Genomic DNA, 21,085 nt, shown 5'->3' with positions numbered 1-21,085 from the left:
ACTGACTTGTGACAGCATGTTAAAAAAAATATATATATATATATACACACACACACATTTAAAAAAATATATTCATATTTTTTTTAAAATTCTTTCTTTATCATTTTTTTACATACTGTGACCAGAGCAGTACAATGTCACCATAGTGACACTGTACTGCTCTGTGGAGGTGATTATGATTTTATATTTACCCCTATGATTGCTTATTACAATGATGATCATTGCATAAGCAATCATTTTTATAAATAGCATCCATTTATGTGCCATTGTGTACAACTGTGAAAGCTGTGATTGGCCACAGCTATTACATGGTACAGGTCCACTATGATTGGCCCTATACCATGTGATCACTGCGACTATTTAAAGACATCACAATAGTGGTTATGAATGAAAGCTGTTGTGTACAAAGCTGTTGTGTACAACTGACATGTGATTGGTTATATAAGTATATGATCTTAAACTTTTTAAAATTTGAAAATCTAGTATTTAAGGTATTTATAGAGTACCTTCACTTTTGTTGAGAAAAAAACATTCCCCTCTGGCTGATAAATGTAAATTGCAAGGTGATTGTAGCCATATTAGTGCACTTGTAACAATTAAATACTATCCGTAATCCTATTTTTATTTGCAAAAACAACCACATTTTCTTCACGATTACAGGTTCAAGGGGGCTGTTTCGACACTAAGGAAGCAGGGTACAACCTGAAAATGTGGACGTTACTGCAAATAAAAAAGTCTCAGGGATTTTAACAAACATTGTAGATTCCCATGCATTGTTATTCTGAAGAAATAGCTGCTTGTCTGTGTCTAGGTGCAAAATTAATGTGAATAGAAGTGGTTTTAAAATTATCAATCGGCTGCTGCACATGCAGGGCTCTAATGAGGAAAGTGGCAGGGTCTACATTCCTTTAGACTCCTTTGGGAGTATCTCACCAAAAATTACATTTACGTTGCAGGGGATGCCCAAGATTTCTAGGGGGCGTTCTGCACACCATCTGTGTACAGAACATCTCTAGGTTGCCACATTGCATTGCATTTTACAGCAAATTGCAGCAATACAGATTGAAAGAGAAAGTTCATTTTTAATATCATTCAATTACATAATGACTTATGTAGCAATTATATTTGCTATATTATCTTATTTTATTATTATATTTATTTAGTGGAGTTACCCTTTAAACCAGACATGTCCAACCTGTGGCCCCGGAACCCCAGGCAATGCGGCCCACTGCCCCCTGACAATTTTTTTATTTTTTTTGCTGGGGAGGAAGGAAGTCGGGTCGGGGGCATGGACACCGTGGCTTCCAACTAACGGTAGGCAGAGGCTGCCTCAGAGGGGAGGGGGAGGCGAGCATGTGCAGTGTTTCTGACTCCTGCCACCATGACCACTTCAAATCACTGAAGTGGTCATGGTGGTTAGAGTGTTCCTTTAACATCTCTCAGAAGAAGTAAACCTCTGTATACTGATTCCATTTTATTTCATCATCCTCTGGTTGTGTTAAATTAGTGCGGGGGGTGCGGCGGCACGGGAAGGGTGCGGCGGCATTTTATTACTTATATAGCTTAACTATAGTATATAATTTATATTCGGCCCGAGAAAATTTCTCTACACTCAATGTGGCCCAGAGAAGCCAAAAGGTTGGACACCCATGCTTTAGACAATACTATAGTACTTTTGTGTCCTTTTGTTATTTAGATATGCTCTAATAAAGAAATCTCTTTAATGAATGAGTAATAAGTGTTATCATATTACTATACCACATCATTTCAGTATATTTTTGATCTGTTGAGCCTAAATGTTAATGATCGATCCCAATGTCATCCATAAGCACTTCTAGAAGAGTTCTTTGTGGACAAGCTTTAGGCCCCTTTCACACATATGGTCTGTTCAGTTCATCAGTTCAGTCACGTCAAAATATATCAGTTTTTCATCCATTCTTTCATCCGTTTTTCATCCGTTTTTTCATCAGTTTTTTTTACATCCACTACCAATGCAAAAACGGATGAAAAAAACGGACCGTTTGTCCGTTTACACCCGTTTTTCGTCCGATCCGTTTTTTTGACGGATGAAAAGTAGGGCATTCATCCGTTCCAAAAAACTGACATTGACGGAAGCAGATGAAAATGGATAATAATGGATGATCATCCGTTGTCATCTTTTTTTACATAGAGATGCATTGATGTCCGTTTTTTTTCCCTCAACGGATGGATGAAAAACGGACAAACGGACTGTATGTGTGAAAGGGGCCTTAGGCCTCATGCACACTGGGCCTAAAAATCACCACTTTTACAGGCGTTTGGTGCTTTTTTTCAGCCTGTGTTAGGTGATGTGTCTATGCGCACATACTGTAGGTGTTTATAGGCATGTTAGAAGATGACCGTTTCCAGGCCTAAATACATGTAAACACATCTAAATGCTAGATGCGTCTAGGCACGTTTGAAAGTTAATGCATTCCAACAGCCACAATAAATTTATATTCTGGCTAATGGAACCCATTGTACACTTGCAAATGCTTGACGTGCCTAACGCCTAAATGTGCCTAAACACGTGTGCAATATGTGGCTTTCTGTGAGTTTTTTAGCAGCTTTTCTTTGGCTCTCAAAGGAGAAAGCAAACACCCAGTGTGCCTTGTGGACAAAACGGGATATACAGTAGTTGCAACTGTTTCAATATCTTTACATGGACAGTTTATTGAAAGATGTACCGTAATACTACAAGTCACTCATCTTGTCATTCTCGTCAGACTCTTACCTAGGTGCTTGCTGAGAAAGTGCAGTGATGAAATAACAGAAATCTTCAGGCAAGTTTTTGGATCCATTGTCGCTTGTGGGTCCAGAATTGTATTTGCCAGATAACCACTCAGGAAAGCTAAATCAGTGTGGCTACTATGGACACAGCCTCTAGAAAAGAAAAAAAGAAAACAATATTTGTATTTCTCTCCATGCAGTCCTAAGATTTACACAGCCCTACTAGACAGCACAGTGCTGACTGGCAGTGCAAAACAGGTAAAACGGATAGGTCTTGTCCCTCCCCAGAAGAAGCAACAGACTGATGGGTTCATCTCTTGTACACTCTGCTCTTTCCTCCTACCAGTATGCTCTTTTGCAATGCAGCACAGCTGACTACTTGTGCTACATAGTTACATAGTAAGTCAGCTTGAAAAAAGACACAAGTCCATCCGGTTCAACGATAAAAAAAAAAAAAAAACAGTATTGAAAACCCAACCATACAATCCCATATACACAATCCTATACCCGCTGTTGATCCAGAGGAAGGCGGAAATAAACCCCAGCTAGGCATGATCCAATTTGCTACAGCAGGGGAAAAAAATTCCTTCCTGATTCCCCGAGAGGCAATCGGATATTCCCTGGATCAACTTTACCTAAAAAAAAAGTTAGTACCCATTTATATTATGTACACCTAGGAAAGAATCCAGGCCTTTTTTAAAGCAATCTAGTGAGCTAGCCAGAACCACCTCTGGAGGGAGTCTATTCCACCTTTTCACAGCTCTTAGGCCCCTTTCACACATACGGTCCGTTTTTCATCCATCCATTGACGGATGAAAAACGGACATCAATGTATCTCTATGTAAAAACGGATGACAACGGGTGATCATAAGTTAACATCCGTTTTCATCCGCTTCCGTCAATGTCCGGTTTTTTGAACGGATGAATGCCCTATTTTTCATCCGTCAAAAAAAACGGGTCGGACGAAAAACGGATGACAACGGATGAAAACAGATGAAAAACAGATAACAACTGATGAAATACGGATGAAAAATGGATGGAAAACTGATACATTTTGACGTGACTGAACTGAAGAACTGAACAGACCGTATGTGTGAAAGGGGCCTTATGGTGAAGAAACCTGCCTATCCCTCTACAAGTCTGTATTAATAAAAAAAGAGGTGCAATGATGTATGTTTTTTACATCTGTCTGGAGTTCATGATAATCTAAATAAAAAAAAAAATAAAAAAAGACATAAGATTATCCTAAAGTTTATATGTGTATTGGTATGCAAGACATACACTTTCCGTTTAACAAATATCTGATACATTATATAGGACCCCCCTTGCACTGCAGGTTTTCCAAGGAAGAGCACAGCACAAGTTGCTCCTTTAAAACACTCTTTCTCTTACTGAAATAACAAAGCTGTAGAGAAGGAGTGAGACTGAGGAAGATACGACACTACTCAACACATTCAGTTGCGAGTGGACATTTCAGTTTGAGCTATTGAGCTCAGTTTGAGCTATTAAGCTACACGACAGGCTCCAACAAAGCAGGAAAGCAAAGTTTTAAAAAACATATGGAACCATGCCTAGAATATTTTAGTCTGGATTATAGTTATCCAGCTATTGCTCACATTTTCTGAAGATCTAAATGGTATTATAAACAGTCATTTAGGACAATATTTAAATACATAGTAGACACTGCCTCATATTTGATATGCAGCATGCAAACTATCTTGGCTGATTCCCTGATACAGTGGTTTTTCACACAATGATCATGGCCCATACATGAAGCAATAGATAACATTGTCATGTATTGGATATACTGTACAGCACAGGATTTATCTTATTGATCTGATACAGAGGTGCTTTTTCATATGTATGTGTAGCACTGCCCCCTAGAGGACTGCTGAGAATGACACTTTCTGGATTCCCCTGGGTTACCCTTAGCAACTGATAGCAGATAATTAGCATTGAAAGCCCTTGGTTCAGTCAATCATCAATCCAGGGGATGTTGGTTTTTGTGTTTTTATTTGGAACTGGGATAGGAGAAGGGATGAGTGGGATACTCCAACTATGAGCTATGCACAATCGTGAGGACAACTAACTGTAGTGTGCGGCAAGACCGCTGCTTCACCTTGCCACTGACGTGAAGATAGATAATGTGTTCCTGCTTGAATTACTCTTCAGGGTCTAACTTGGCAACCCCTTTCTCACTTCCTGGTTCACAAGGCCGACAGCCTGTGACCACCATCCATAGCAGCAGAAGGAGAGACAACTTTCACCCTCCTTCTGGGACCTGGCTTCCCGCCCAAAGACACCCTGTCACATGTGCCCTTGGCTTTTATAACATATCCCAGGATGCACCACTGTTTGTGCCAACCCAATGGGATAGTTACAAAAGCCTGTGTGTCACTGGCTGGGTTTCCTCCACTGTCCAACACTCTCCTCTATTGGATACAGTGGGGACACTCCCTCAGACCAGATGAATCACACATGGAATTATGCAGGCAAAACTAACAATCGGGCTCCCCTGATAAGCAGATGGAGACACTAGGCTTTACCTACCTAGCACCTACCTAGGGGGGTGCTACATATGGATAATAATATTCATTGCTGTATGAATCACTATATGAATCATACATACTACCTGTGAGGATTTACCCTCTGATTAGGAATATTAAGCAGACTATCTTGATAGTGGAGATGGATCGGCATGAGTGTTACACAAATTAAATTGTGCACTGTAAGATGAAACATTATTTGGCTTCCAATACATGAACAGGGTTTTCCATGAGAATATTTGATGCAATGTCTCCTTATTGATGAAGACAATATGGGTGACCAGTTTCAGGTTTCTAATAAAAGTGTATGTTTACATTTTTTCCTTTTTTGTGGTTCTGACTTTCTAAATTTTTTTCTACTGTTATTCTTTTAAAGTGACTGTAAGCTCTTGATTTATTTTATTTGTTTTAAATAAAAATGTTATACTTTCCTGCTCTGTACAATGTTTGCACAGAGCAGTCCCAATCCTCCTCTTCGGTGGTCCCCGCCAGTGCTCCTGGCTCCTCTTCCCTTCAAAATGCCCACCATGGCAAGACACTTGGTATAGATGCACTTGTGCGGGCTATAGCTATAGCTGCTATAGATATAAATATTGACCTAGAAAGTCCAGCCAACTGGGGCTCATAGATAATCACCTCTCCAACAAGCACATAATGCTGATTTATCATTGTGGAGTTTGTCTATATACATTTTTCAGAAAACCATCAAGGCAATCACAGACATATAACGATGACAGTATGACAGCTAGACTATTTGATAGGAATATTTCTGAGAGTGGCAGAGTAGCTCAGATTTCTGTGTTAGGGTTGAGTGGAAAGACTGACTTCACATGAAAATTTGAAGCCAACAGTTTTAGGGCCGCCAGTTCAGCAGGAACAGGCCGAGATTTGAACCATTACCGGGCAGGCTGAATGATTGATCAACTTGAGAACAACCAGCCTGTTTGATTTGCTTGCGTTGACGAGCCTTTGTTTACCGTATATACTCGAGTATAAGCAGAGTTTTTCAGCACATTTTTTTGTGCTGAAAACGTCCCCCTCGGCTTATACTCGAGTCAAGGAAAAAAAAAAAAGTCCCTGGCCGCTCCGACGGGTTTAAGCTTTAAAAAATGGCGCCGCCCGTCGCATACATGTCACCGCGCACGCGCCGCCGCTCGGGAGAGGCCGGGAATAGCCGAAATTATACGAGCGGCGGCGGCGCTTGCGCAATGACGTGTCGGCGCCGGGCGGCGCCATTTTTAAAATGAAGGCGCCTCTGGAACAGGTAAGTGAAACAGCTTCACTACCTGCCATTATGCAGGGCTGCAGGCACACTACAAGGGATGCAGTGCTGCGGGCATGGTCCACCTGCACCATGCCCACAGCACTGCATCTCCTGTAGTATGCCCACAACCCCAGATCCTCTTGTACCATGCCAGTACCCTGCAATCTCCTGTACCATGCCAGTACCCTGCATTCTCCTGCACCAAGCCAGTACCCTGCATTCTCCTGCACCATGCCAGTACCCTGCATTCTCCTGCACCATGCCAGTACCCTGCATTCTCCTGTACCATGCCAGTACCCTGCATTCTCCTGCACCATGCCAGTACCCTGCATTCTCCTGCACCATGCCAGTACCCTGCATTCTCCTGCACCACGCCAGTCACCCTGCATTCTCCTGTACCATGCCCGCCGCCCATTCTCACCCTAGGCTTATACTCGAGTCAATGATTTTTCCCATCTTTTTGTGGTAAAAGTAGGGGCCTCGGCTTATACTCGGGTTGGCTTATACTCGAGTATATACGGTACTTGAAGTTGGTTTTACATTCCCTTACGAGTCTATAGGAATGCAAAACCAGCTTGAAGCAGGTCAAATACAGGTCAGAAGGAAGTCAACTGCAGATCATATGCACAGTGCCATCTTAAGAGCCTTATAGGCCCCCGGGCAATGCAGTGCACTGTGGCCCTGCCTACAAAAACACCCACGAGAATAAAAATGCAAATTATCGATAAGGCTATAAATTTTTGGTAGATTTACGTCGGTCGCGCACGGGAAGCTAGGGGGCGTGCTCCCGCCCTCACTCGGATGCGGGGAAGCCGATGCGCGGGTAAGGCTGCTCTGATTGCCGTCTGGCACTCGCGATCGTTCCCCGCTGAGAGAACTGAGACTGAGAGTTGTAAACACAGCTGACCGTTCTTCTCCCTGGAATGATCATAGAGCCCATGTGATCTTTCTATATAGGATCACATGTCTCTATGGTCATTTCAGAAGCCCCGCCCCCATACAGTTAGAATCACTCCCCTAGGCTCACATTTAACCCCTTGATCACCCACAGGGTTAACCCCTTCCCTGCCAGTGTCATTATTACAGTAACAGTGCATATTTTTAGCACTGATTACTGTAGTAATGTCACTGGTCCCCCCAAAAGTGTGAAAAACGTCAGATAGGGGTCCGATCTGTCCACCGCAATTTCGCAGTCCCGCAAAAAATCGCAGATCGCCGCCATTAATAGTAAAAAAAAAAAACAATAAAAATGACATTAATCTTTCCCGTAGTTAGTAAACGTGATAACTTTTGCGCAAACCAATCAAAATACGCTTGTTGCGATTTTTTTTTACCAAAAATATGTAGCAGAAAACAAATTGGCCTAAAATGTTAAAAAAATTTGATTTTTACATTTTTTTTGAGAATGTCATATAGCAGAATGTTAGAAATATTGTTTTCTTTTTTTCAGAATTGTGGCTCTTTTTTCTGTTTATAGTGCAAAAAATAAAAATCACACAGGTGATCAAAGAAAGCTCTATTTGTGGGAAAAAAAGGACATCAATTTTATTTGGGTACAGTGTTGCACAAGCACGCAATTGTCCATTAAATTAACGCAGTGCCGAATCGCAGAATAGGGCCTGGTCATTAAGGGGGCAAATCCTTCCGGTCCAGAAGTGGTTAAACTAGCAACAAAAATAACATGGATGCAACATATTCATGACTGCAAGTACCTTCAAACTTTTATTCTATGCCTAGAAGCCCCCAACCCAAGGTTTTCTATTCTTCAAATTATGTAAATTGGTTGCTGTTCCTCCCCACCCACAATATGACAACATTGAAATTAGTATTCAAGATGATTGAAAACACAATTATGAACTGAAAATCTTTTCAGCTAATGAAAGCTGAAAGCCCTTGCTCATGTAGACCAGGAATGGAGAGAGAGAGGGAGAGGGAGAGAGAGAGAGAGGGAGCGAGAGAGCGAGAGAGAGGGAGAGGGATAGGGAGAGAGAAAAAAAAAATTCAAGCAGCAGTCTGATTACCTTCCACAGCGGCCGCACACAGCACATGAAGGGAGGAGGTAGGTGGAGCAATTCTAGGCACGGAGGAGGACGAGGAGGATCCTCCTCCACTGTGCATGCTGGGTCCTCTCCTCGGGACGTCACTGGTTGCTAGATGCCAGTCGGCTGGCCATCCAAGCAACCAGTGCAGCGCAGAGCTACAGACTAAAGCAGCCGGCGCCCGGGGCTAGACCACCAGGTAAATTAAACTGGGGGGGGGACAGATCGGGGTAAATTGCCACCCTGCGTGGGGCCCCTTGGCAAGTGGGGCCCCCGGACAACTGCCGGGTGTGCCCATTCGTAAAGACGGCCCTGCATATGCACCTGTCAATGAAAACTAACTAATTTCAGAAGTTTCTCAAACTGATGCAATTGACACAAGCACAAAGGCTGTCCACGCAGGCCTAAAAAAAGGGAGTTGACTGAAACAAGAAAAGTTTCCCTTAGCAACTAATCAGATTTTTCTATCACAATCCCAATGCAGGTTTGTAAATGGAAAAAATAATTGTGCTAGCAAATGGACAGGTATGAGGCTAAGGAAATAGTTTAACCACCAATGGTGAAACATACTTCACTGTCAAATACTTCAGCTCTGCTCCATCTGAATTTAGTTTCATAATTTTCTGGATACTTTGGTTTGTCTGGAAGGTTTCAGTGTTGATAGATAAAATTGGCTTCTGAATATGCTGGTAACAAGTGTCTTCAAGGGGAAACATCCAGGCATCTAATACCACTGCACACCTAAAAGTAGAAGACATATTGGTAATAGCATATTTACAGATTACATACTGTATATACAGTATATTTAAATAACTTATTTACTTGCCTGAAAATATCATCCTTCACCAAGCTCAGTAATGCCGTTACTCCTCCAAAGGAATGACCCATAATAGCCACTCTGTTAAAGTCTATCCTACCCTAACCAAAAAAAAAAGATTAAGCAAAATGAAAATTGTAGAACAGCATATGCAAAAGAAGAATGGTCACATAGCAGAGACATATGGGTTATTTAACTATTCAATAAACAGCGCAAGGAAAAAAGCACACAAAGGGGTCTATTCATCCTTTGAAACTGTAGGTACATTTATTCTGTGCGAATGGGGCAGAAATTAATGTTCTCAGGGTAATTTTCTCTCCAGTTCGAATGTTCTTCATTCATAAGGAAAGAGTGGTTTGGGAAAATACTGCATTATGATAGCTGGTGATCATAGGAAATAAAAAATTAAAAACGTTCTAATCCCTTTCCAAAAAAAAAGTTTTGCCTTTTAGTTATACTTTAATTTTTGAGAACATTAATGTTTGCCTCTCGTTGCTTTGAACATATGTAAAGCAGTCTTTTATTCATAGCTTGTAAGGTTGTATTACATTGGAAGAAAGTAGGGGCACCAACACTCACGTTTTGGAAAAAACAGGTGAATATGACCTTGTCTCTTTATAAAACCATTTACAATAATCAAGCATGTCCTCTAAAATGTGGAATTTCTTTTTGTCATCTTACACACAAAACCACAAAAAAGAAATAAAAAAAATTACAAAAGTAAATTACTTAAAAAAAATGATTAAGGAGTAATGCTCTAGAAGTGATTTATTGGTAAACTGAATATTAATAAAATAAACATAAGATACAGGAAAATAATTGGATAGAAGATTCTTTATGTACATTATAGAGAAAAAAGTCAATTTTGCTAACATGAGTGATTTTTAATCATTTCCAATATACTAAGCTAAAGCCGGCCATACATGGATCAAAATTTGTTAGGGACCGGGCCAACAAATTTCATAGGACCTTACCTATGAAGAGCGGCTGCAATCGCTCGATTTATTTTCCCTGGAGAAAAGACGTCTGAGCGGGGACATGATAGCAATTTATAAATATCTTAATGGGGATCTCAGCTTAGAAGAAAAGCTGTTCATTCGAAGGAATTGCATGAGGACTCGAGGACATACAATGCGATTAGAGGAGAAGCGTTTTAACCTCAGGCAACGTGGGGGGTTCTTTACTGTTAGGGCTACAAGATTGTGGAATTGTCTACCACAAGAGGTGGTTTCTGCGGGTAATATGGTGACTTTCAAAAGACTCTTAGACTTACATCTCAAGGATCAGGAGATTGAGGGCTATGTTAGATGATTACAGTCACACACACCTACACAGGTTGAACTGGATGGACTATTGTCTTTATTCAACCTCACCTACTATGTAACTATGTAACTATGTATGTAAGATGCAATTCATGTCTGAGCAGGCTGACTGGATCGATTTGGGTACAACCAGCCTGTTGGATTTTTACATGTGATTACTGCTGGCAGCTATAGCTTGTTCTTGTGTTCTGCCAGCTGGGAAGGCTCCCTGTACCCTCCTGCCGGCAGAACATAATAGCACTGTGGAAGGCATTCCCCCATCAACACTGGGAATCAAGCGATTTTCTTTCCTTCCAAATGGTGACGTAAAGAAAATCAAGTCATCTATGAACAGAGTCCAGCTCTGGAGTGAGCCTTATTTGTCTTTCCACACATGTTAGCCTTACCGGGGGCTCTATTTGGCCTTAACTTTAACTCTTGGACCCGTGTACTGAAAACAGGTTGACACAGGGTGTTGTTCCAGATAGAGATACCTGGTCTTATCCTACAATTTCCTGGGTTCTAGCAAACATGTACTGGATTTTGGTGTTACCCAGATCTACCCCCTCTGCAGACCACACCATTTTTTTGTGGACTTTATTCTTGGGAATTTGTTTTCTGTTTATGTTTTGTGTGAAGCTACTTGGTTGTTAAGTGGATGGCCTAATCTACTGCTACTATCAAATGTGCTGACTTTATTGCTTGTTATCTGTTTTTATTGTCAAAACCCTTTTTTTTTGTATAAAAATATGTGAAACAAAAGTAGGGTCTCTCAGATGGATGTCTCACTGTGGTCTGATCCTGGAGGGTGGAAAGGGGTCCATCCAGCAATTATAAAAACAATATGTGGTCCAGGAGGTTAAGTCCCCTTTCACATTAGGTCGATCCAACTTAGGTGGGCGACCTGTGAAGTCGTGTGCAGCGCGACTTCGGCGCGGCTTGCAAGGACTTCACATAATGGAAGTCAATGCAAGTCGCCTCCAGGTCGCCCCGAAGTAGTTCAGGACCTTTTTTCTAAGTCGGAGTGACTTGTGTCGCTCCTATTAGAACAGGTCCTGTACTACACAGTGGGAGCGACGGTGCACGACTTGTCAGGCTGACCAAGTCGCCTGACAAGTCGTACCAGTGTTAATGGACACGAAGAGTCAGAAGTGAGCAGCATTATAATATTTTGTGATATCAGAATCTCCTAGGCCCTGTTGGAAACTAAGTGTACATAGCAACCTTCCAGAAAGTCTATCTTATATTTACAAATAAAATAAGTAATGCTGTCGGGAGTTTCTTGAGATCTGAGGAGGATACTCTACTGGAAGGGTCTCAAACAAGCATAATAGTTTGGGAACTATTAATATTTTAATTGTCACTACTCAACCCAGTAAGGAAATGTACATTCTTTAAAAGAGAAGTACGGGTTTCAGTAAAATAAAAAAATTATACTCACCTAGGTGGATGCAGCATCCATCCAATGCTCTAAAAACGAGAACTGAGCGACCAAACAGCGCTGATCACTCAGATTTCGGCCTTCAGGCTGCAGAGAGCTGGTGACTGTCAGTCACTGGCTCTCTGCTCTGCCCCTCCAGCACCCACTAGAGTGCTAGACTGTGGAGGGGACAGAAACCACTGGCTTGGGCTCTTGGTGGCTTAGTAAGTGGCTTAGTAAGAGGCTGAGCCGGGTGCCGGTCAGGCATATGATCAGGATTCTCTTCAGAGCCTAGAGTGGCTCTGCGATGTCAGCCGACAGCGGGCTTTAGTCAGCTGTTGGCTGAAAACGGGTCACAGGAGTGCAGAACGAACTGCACTACTGTGATCCATTGGAGAAGTACAGTCAAAAAGGCTTTGGCTATATTTCTCCCTAAATAGCAGGAGGCTACTTTATATCAGTAAACGGCTATTCAGAGTTCCCATCTGAGTGAGAATAAAATACTTATAAATAGAGAACACACAATACATTACAAAAGGTCTAAAATAAGACCTGTAGATGACACACAGTTTTCTGATATGATCTTGCTAGAGAGCTGCATTGTAACTAGTGCAGGAGAATATCTGATGAAGCTTTTAAAAACAGACAGGCTGTTTCCTGACTGCACTGTTAACACCAACGGTCTGCCACAGCTGGCAGAGCAAAAGTTATTTGATGTACTCAGTAGTTCAGTATCTCAGCAATGTGCACAATCAGGATGTGAGTTTTATGCAAACTTGGTCTGGCATTTATGTAACAGAACCATATTATACTTCACAAATGTATACATGCAAGATATTTGCAAAGGAGCTGTATTTTAGGTTATATATTATATATGTTACAAATCATTAGGCAGTTGTGCTAACAAAAAGAAGTAATAGAAAATAAAATACAAAAAAAAACACTTTCTTGTTCATTTGTGAGTATTTACAATTCTATTATAATAAACCATATATTTTAATGGATTTACACTATGAGTTGTTTCCATTTCTGCATACTTGTGGTCACTGGGAATAAATATCTAAGAGAATTGGCGTATGCGGTCTATACATCCAAGGCTTTTACCACTGGGTACATTCAGGAGAAGCCATATTCAGTCTGTGATTGATGCTCGCTACCCCTGTAGGGGTTCTTCTCTCTGGTGAGTGCGGTCCAGGGAGAGAGGGGGAGCATGCGTGTATTCAGTCACGGTTTATCACTGAAGATTGGCAAATCATCAGGATTTATTAATCAATTTTTTTATGGACTTAATTTATTTATATTTCCTTTTCTGATGGACTTTATCTAAGATATGGATGTTTTTATATGGATTGAAGGATTTTTTATGCACATATCATCACTTTTTTGGCACTTAATCACTTTATTGTAAATCCTTTTGCACCAAGAACTTTATTTTGTTGCATTTTTACACTACAGTTCATTGGGGGAACCATGAATGGCAACATGTACTGTGACATACTGAAGCAGAGCATGATCCCCTCCCTTCAGGGACTATGCTGCAAGGCAGTATTCCAACATAATAACGACACCAAACACACCTCCAAGAAGACCACTGCCTTGCTAAACAAGCTGAGGGTAAGGTTGATGGACTGGCCAAGAATGTCTCCAGACCTAAACCTTATTGAGCAACTGTGGGCCATACTCAAACGGAAGGTGGAGGAGCATAAGGTCTCTAACATCCACCAGCTCCGTGATGTCGTCATGGAGGAGTGGAAGAGGACTCCAGTGGCAACCTGTGAAGCTCTGGTGAACTCCATGCCCAAGAGGGTTAAGGCAGTGCTGGAAAATAATAGTGGCCACACAAAATATAAACACTTTGGGCCCAATTTGGATATTTTCACTTAGGGGTGTACTCACTTTTGTTGCCAGCAGTTTTAGACATGATTGGCTGTGTTTTGAGTTATTTTGAGGGGACAGAAAATTTACACTGTTATACAAGCTGTACACTCACTACTTTATTTGTAGCAAAAATGCGAGGGGTGTACTCACTTTTGTAAGATACTGTGTGTGTGTATATATATATATATATATATATATATATATATATATATATATATACACACACACAGTATATATACACACACAAGTAGAGGTTGAATTTGGTACATATGATCAGATACAGAGATCAACATTTTTATTTAAAGAAAAAAAAAAAAAAAGACCTAAATCACTGTTTTGCAGATTGCAGATGGGCTGTTATATAATATTATGCATGAGAGACTTCCTTGTCATAGGCATTTAGCTTGATGCAAGCTACCTGCGCCTGCTGTCACTAAGATATTTGGTAACAGCAGCATGGTTTTTGTATCACCTATCATGATGGGGTTAAAAAACAAAAATTAGCCCTTTATAGTACAGAAACAAATATCTACAGCTCAGCTGCAGATAATTAGTGCTATAAGGGGTTAATTTATACTGTGAAACAGTAAATGTAATATATAGATATAGAAGTAGGATGTGCCGGGTATTTTACCCGTGAGTCAGATATAAAGGGATATAAATCTTTTTATAATAACCAGTTGCCGACTGCCCACATGTACATATACTGGGGGGCGGTGGCTTCTACAGGTGAAATCACGTACCTGTATGTCGCCCTTTACTTCCGTATTTGCGGCGCACACGCGCACCGCTGGCAGACTCAGCGGGTGACAATTAGCGCGTCCGACGCACCCCAAGTCATTGCCAGTGTCAGTACAGTGACAGTGCATATTTTTTAGCACTGATCACTGTATTGGTGTCACTGGTACCCAAAAAGTGTCACGGATAGTGTCCAATTTGTCCGCTGCAATCCCACTATAAGTCGCTAATCACTGCCATTACTAATATAAAACAATAAATAAAAATTCCAAACCAATCAATATACGCTTATTGGGATTTTTTTTCCAAAATCGTGTAGCAGAATGCATATTGACTTAAACTGATGAATACATTTTTCTTTTTTTTCACATTTTGTTTATTGAGGGAGTTTTATAGCAGAAAGTAAAAAATATATATATACAGTATTTTCTTTCAAAATTGTCGATCATTTTTTTGTTTATAGCACAAAAAATAAAAACAACAGAGGTGATCAAATACCATCAAAAGTAAGCTATATTTGTGGGGAAAAAAAGGACATAACTTTTATTTGGGTACTGCATCACACGACCGCGCAATTGTCAGTTAAAATAATGCAGTACCATATCACAAAAAATGGCTTAGTTATGAGGGGGGGGGTAAACCTTCCGGAGCTGAAGTGGTTAAAGTAGTAGTAGTGGCGGTCCCTCGGGAGACCAGAGACATATTGTACTGCCATATGCCCATGAGATCTGGTCGGCTGATATTTGTGGCAAGATTTGATGAAGTATGATTTTTTTCTTGGCGCAGGGTTGTTGCTTTTGACCTTAACTACTTAAGCCCGGAAGATTTTACCCCCTTCCTGACCAGGGCTTTTATTTGCGATTCGGCACTGCGTGATTTTAAGGGACAATTGCGCGGTCGTGTGACGCTGTACCTAAACGAATTTGACGTCCTTTTTTTCCCACAAACAGAGCTTTCTTTTGGTGGTATTTGATCACCTGTGCGATTTTTACTTTTTGCGCTATAAACAAAAAAAAGAGCCTAAATTTTGCAAAAATAACAATATTTTTTACATTTTTTTATATGAATTTCCCCCCAAAAAAATGTAAAAATCAAAATTTTTTAACATTTTTGGCCAATTTGTTTTCTGCTACATATGTTTGGAAAAAAAAAAATCGCAAAAAGCGTATTTTGATTGGTTTGCGCAAAAGTTATTGCGTTTACTAACTAAGGGAAAGATTTCTGTCATTTTTGGTGTTTTTTTTTTTTAACGCGTAATGGCGGCGATCTGCGTTTTTTTTTTAGGTACTGCGACATTGCGGCGGACAGATCGGACCCTTGACTGACATTCTTGACACTTTTGGGGTTACCAGTGACATTACTGCAGTAATCAGTGCTATACATATGCACTGTTACTGCAAAATGACACTGGCAGGGAAGGGGTTAACTTTATTGGGGAAGGAGGGGTTAAGTGTGTCCCTAGGGGCGTGCTTTTTACTGTGATTGGACATGGCTACTAGTGTAGGAACAGTGATCAACGGTCCTACATAGTAGAACCGTATGATCACCATTCCTACACAGGGGAGAATGACAGGCGGCTTGTTTACATCACGGAGGACGATCGCGAGTGACCAGCAGACATTGGGTCCGCCGGTCACACGCACTGACTTCCCAGGGAACGAGCTGGGGCGGGCGTGCGCCTCCGCGGGCGCGCGTTCGCCCGCTATTGGCTCACAAGGAAGTGACAGGCTAGTGACGTATATATACGTCACTTTGCCTGGCTGGGGCTGACCGCCGCCGTATATAGTCGGCAACCGGTTAATGGAGGTTCTTGTAGAGAGAGGCGTGATTTGCAAATTTTTATCTTGGGGGCTGATATCCCTCTGATCAAATCTTCTTATTAGAAGATTTGACCAGAGGGTTATCAGCCCCCAAGATAAACATTTGCTCTATACAGAGAATATGTGCACTATTTTGGATCACCGGATCATTCCATCTTCAGCTGGGGCCAGCAGTGAATTTTGTCATTAACTACTTGCCGACTGCCGCACGACTATTTACTGCGGCAGTCTGGCTCTCCTGGGCAAACCGACGTAGGGCTACGTCGCTCGCCCAGGAGCCTCTAGAGGGCGAGGCGCGCCACCGGAGTCACGCTCCCCCCCGATCATTCCTGCACATCCCTGCACGAGTGACTGGCGGCTCCGATGTCCGCTGGTCACTCGCGATCTCCCGCTAGAGAGGGAGAAAGGCAGGCGGCTAATGTATACAAAGCCGCCTGTCATTCTCCCTGGTGTAACTTCAGAGACTACACGATCCTGCTATGTAGGATCGTATGTCTCTGTTGTTACATCACAAGCCACGCCCCTTTACAGTTAGAATCACACCCCTAGGGACACACTTAACCCCTTGATCACTAATGAAGTTAACCCCTTCCCTGCCAGTGTCATTTGTACAGTAACAGTGCCAAAGTGTCAAAAATGTTAGTCAGGGGTCCGATCTGTCCGCCGCAATGTCGCAGTCCCGCAAAACAAAATCGCAGATCGCCGCCATTACTAGTTAAAAAAAACAAACAATAAAAATGACATAAATCTTTCCCTTAGTTAGTAAACGCAATAACTTTTGCGCAAACCAATCAAAATACGCTTATTGCGATTTTTTTTTACCAAAAATATGTAGCAGAAAACAAACTGGCCTAAAATGTTAAAAAAATTAGATTTTTACATTTTTTGGGAAATCCATATAAAAAATTGTGAAAAATATTGTTATTTTTTCAAAATTTACGCTCTTTTTTTGTTTATAGCGCAAAAAATTAAAATCGCATAGGTGATCAAATACCACCAAAAGAAAGCTCTGTTTGTGGGAAAAAAAGGACGTCAATTTCATTTGGGTATAGCGTCGCACGGCCGCGCAATTGTCCGTTAAAGTCAAGCAGTGCCGAATCGCAAAATAGGCCCTGGTCTTTGAGCAGGAAAATCCTCCGGGGCTTAAGTGGTTAAAAGTCTCCCATTAGCCCAAACACACTGGATGCACATTCACAGAAAGTATATTCTTTCAGACTAGATATGGTGGGTCAGACATTAAGGAAGAAGCCCTAAAAAAGCGGTTGTGTACCGCAAAATGTGTAGGCCAACTGGATGCAGTACGCCTACCATTATATCAGACCGTCTTATGTATATATTGTGTTTCCAGTTTTTATCTATGGGGTGGCTTTGTACATATCCCCCCTTACATTTTTTATGTCATTTTGATAGTGTTTTCATGTATGAATAAACAATTTTGATGATTTTTTATATTGTTGTAGATTTGTGGAGGTAATTGATACCAGGGTCCACCATTTAACACCCATTTACTTTATTCCCCTTTTTCCTTTTGCATATTTTGGTTAAAGTAATACTAAAGGCTGTGACTTTTTTTTCATGTATAAATCATTTTTAAATATAATGTATAATACTGGTAAACGTTTACTCAAGTCTGTCTGCCTCCAGCTTCTCTGGGTTCAGATGCTGATCTTACTTGCACAGAGCCCTTAAAGTAATTGTAAATTTTGGATTTTTTTTAATAATAAATATGTCATGCTTACCTGCTCTGTGCATTGCTTTTGAACAGAGTAGCCCAAATCCCCCTCTTAATAGGGTTTCCCCTCTGAGGCTCCTGGCTCCTCCTGCCTTCAGAGTGCCCCCAAAGAAAGCCTCTTGCTATGAGGGCACCTGTGCGGGCTTGATCCCTAGCTGCACTGTGTGTTTCTGTTGACACACAGAGCGCATGCTCGGCTCCCTCCTCACAGGCTGATTGACAGCAGCAGGAGCCAATAGCTTGAGCTTCAGTGACGAGGGAGAGAGAGAGAGAGAGAGAGAGAGCAAAGCTGCTGCTCTCAGGAGCAGCGCTGGATCAGGATCAGGTAAGTATACAGGGGGCTTTTGGGAACTGGTCACTGAAAGTTCTTTACCCTAATGCATAGAATGCAATAAAGGCAAGGTTCACTTTTTTAAAAAAAAATACCAAATACACTTACTTTTGCAGGTTAAAATACAGTGCCTTGCGAAAGTATTCGGCCCCCTTGAACTTTGCGTCCTTTTGCCACATTTCAGGCTTCAAACATAAAGATATAAAACTGTAACTTTTTGTGAAGAATCAACAACAAGTGGGACACAATCATGAAGTGGAACGAAATTTATTGGATATTTCAAACTTTTTTAACAAATAAAAAACTGAAAAATTGGGCATGCAAAATTATTCAGCCCCCTTAAGTTAATACTTTGTAGCGCCACCTTTTGCTGCGATTACAGCTGTAAGTCCCTTGGGGTATGTCTCTATCAGTTTTGCACATCGAGAGACTGAAATTTTTGCCCATTCCTCCTTGCAAAACAGCTCGAGCTCAGTGAGGTTGGATGGAGAGCGTTTGTGAACAGCAGTTTTCAGTTCTTTCCACAGATTCTCGATTGGATTCAGGTCTGGACTTTGACTTGGCCATTCTAACACCTGGATATGTTTATTTGTGAATCATTCCATTGTAGATTTTGCTTTATGTTTTGGATCATTGTCTTGTTGGAAGACAAATCTCCGTCCCAGTCTCAGGTCTTTTGCAGACTCCATCAGGTTTTCTTCCAGAATGGTCCTGTATTTGGCTCCATCCATCTTCCCATCAATTTTAACCATCTTCCCTGTCCCTGCTGAAGAAAAGCAGGCCCAAACCATGATGCTGCCACCACCATGTTTGACAGTGGGGATGGTGTGTTCAGCGCGATGAGCTGTGTTGCTTTTACGCCAAACATAACGTTTTGCATTGTTGCCAAAAAGTTTGATTTTGGTTTCATCTGACCAGAGCACCTTCTTCCACATGTTTGGTGTGTCTCCCAGGTGGCTTGTGGCAAACTTTAAACAACACTTTTTATGGATATCTTTAACCGGTTGCCGACCGCCGCACGACTATATACTGCTGCGGTCAGCCCCGGCCAGGCAGAGTGACGTAGCGATACGTCACTAGCCTTCGCCGCTCTGGTGCGCACGCACCCGCGGTCCCGCCAATGACTCGATTGGGGTCAGAACCGATCAGTCATCAGGTCCAGGCCAATCATTTTTGGTCTGGACCTGTTGATCGATCCTGCTTAATCAGATCTCCCTCTAAGCCTGTGAAATGTAAACACAGGCTTAGAGGAGATGTGCCCTCCCCTCCCAACGGTCTTTTTGGATCCAGCGTGAGAGGAGAGCACATCTAATTGTAAGTACAGCACCAAGCACGTACATACACACTTAGATAGGCACATTTCACCCCCGATCGCCCCCCCAATTAACCCCTACAGCACCTGACACAACACATACTATATACAGCATATAACATTTACCTATATACCTGTATAAGTGTGATTTGTGAACAGGTGTAGCACTTGCGACCCCCCCTTTTCCACTCAAATTACCCCCCACCCCCCCCTAATAAAGATTTAACCCACTGATCTCCCCTGACCCCCCCCTGATCACCGCCGTTAACCCCTACACCCTCTGTCACATCAGCACTAATACAAACGCAATATACGGTGTTATTGTATTTTTGTATTAGTGTCATTGTGATCAGAATTAGCGCAGGCGACTAAGTTTCTGTCCCAAGAAGGTTTAGGGTCCCCGCCACCCGCCCAATAAAGATTTAAGCCCCTGACCCCCCCCTGATCACCCCTACACCCCCTGCCATAACACACACCGTATACAGTATATAGCATTTTGCTATATACCCGTATAAGTGTGATTTGTGGTCAGGTCTAGCGCTTGCGACCCCCCTTTTTCCACTTGAATTACCCGCCAACCCCCCCTAATAAAGATTTGAGCCCCTGATCTCCCCTGACCCCCCCCTGATCACCACTAGTTAACCCCTACACCCTCTGTCACATCAGCACTAATACAAACGTAATATACTGTGTTTTTGTATTTTTGTATTAGTGTGATTGTGATCAGAATTAGCGCAGGCGACTAAGTTTGTGTCCCAAGGAGGTTTAGGGTCCCCGCCACCCGCCCAATAAAGATTTAATCCCCTGACCCCCCCCCCCCTGATCACCCCTACACCCCCTGCCACAACGCACACTGTATACAGTATATAGCATTTTCTATATACCCGTATAAGTGTGACTTGTGACCAGGTTTAGCGCTTGCCACCGTTTCTTTTATCCTTAGGATACCCGCCAGCCCCTTCCAATAAAGGTTTAAACCCCTGATACCCCCCTGATCACATCCCGTTAACCCCTACACCCTCTGTCACATTAGCACTAATACACACATAATATACTGTTTTTACTGTATTTTGTATTGGTGTCATTGTGACTTGAGGTTGCTCTAGCTAGCTAGTTTCTTTCCCAAAGAAGGTTTAGGG

General features: G+C 41.9%; 1 protein-coding gene across 1 annotated transcript in view; it reads right to left on the bottom strand.

Annotated features, from left to right (window-relative positions):
- Positions 1-21,085, bottom strand: part of LOC309545916 (platelet-activating factor acetylhydrolase 2, cytoplasmic-like) — a 74,310-nt gene that overhangs the window by 2,264 nt on the left and 50,961 nt on the right. Inside the window, exons 7-9 of the mRNA XM_082245339.1 lie at positions 9,424-9,515; positions 9,168-9,338; positions 2,753-2,901 (exon numbers count right to left, since the gene is read on the bottom strand). Of these exons, the coding sequence (XP_082101465.1) occupies positions 2,753-2,901; positions 9,168-9,338; positions 9,424-9,515 (412 nt within the window). The remainder of the gene's footprint in view (positions 1-2,752; positions 2,902-9,167; positions 9,339-9,423; positions 9,516-21,085) is intronic.

The sequence above is a fragment of the Pelophylax lessonae genome (genome assembly GCF_965119305.1).
Source record: "Pelophylax lessonae genome assembly, chromosome: 2".
NCBI lineage: Eukaryota > Metazoa > Chordata > Amphibia > Anura > Ranidae > Pelophylax > Pelophylax lessonae.
This window is presented reverse-complemented; position numbering and strand designations above follow the sequence as displayed.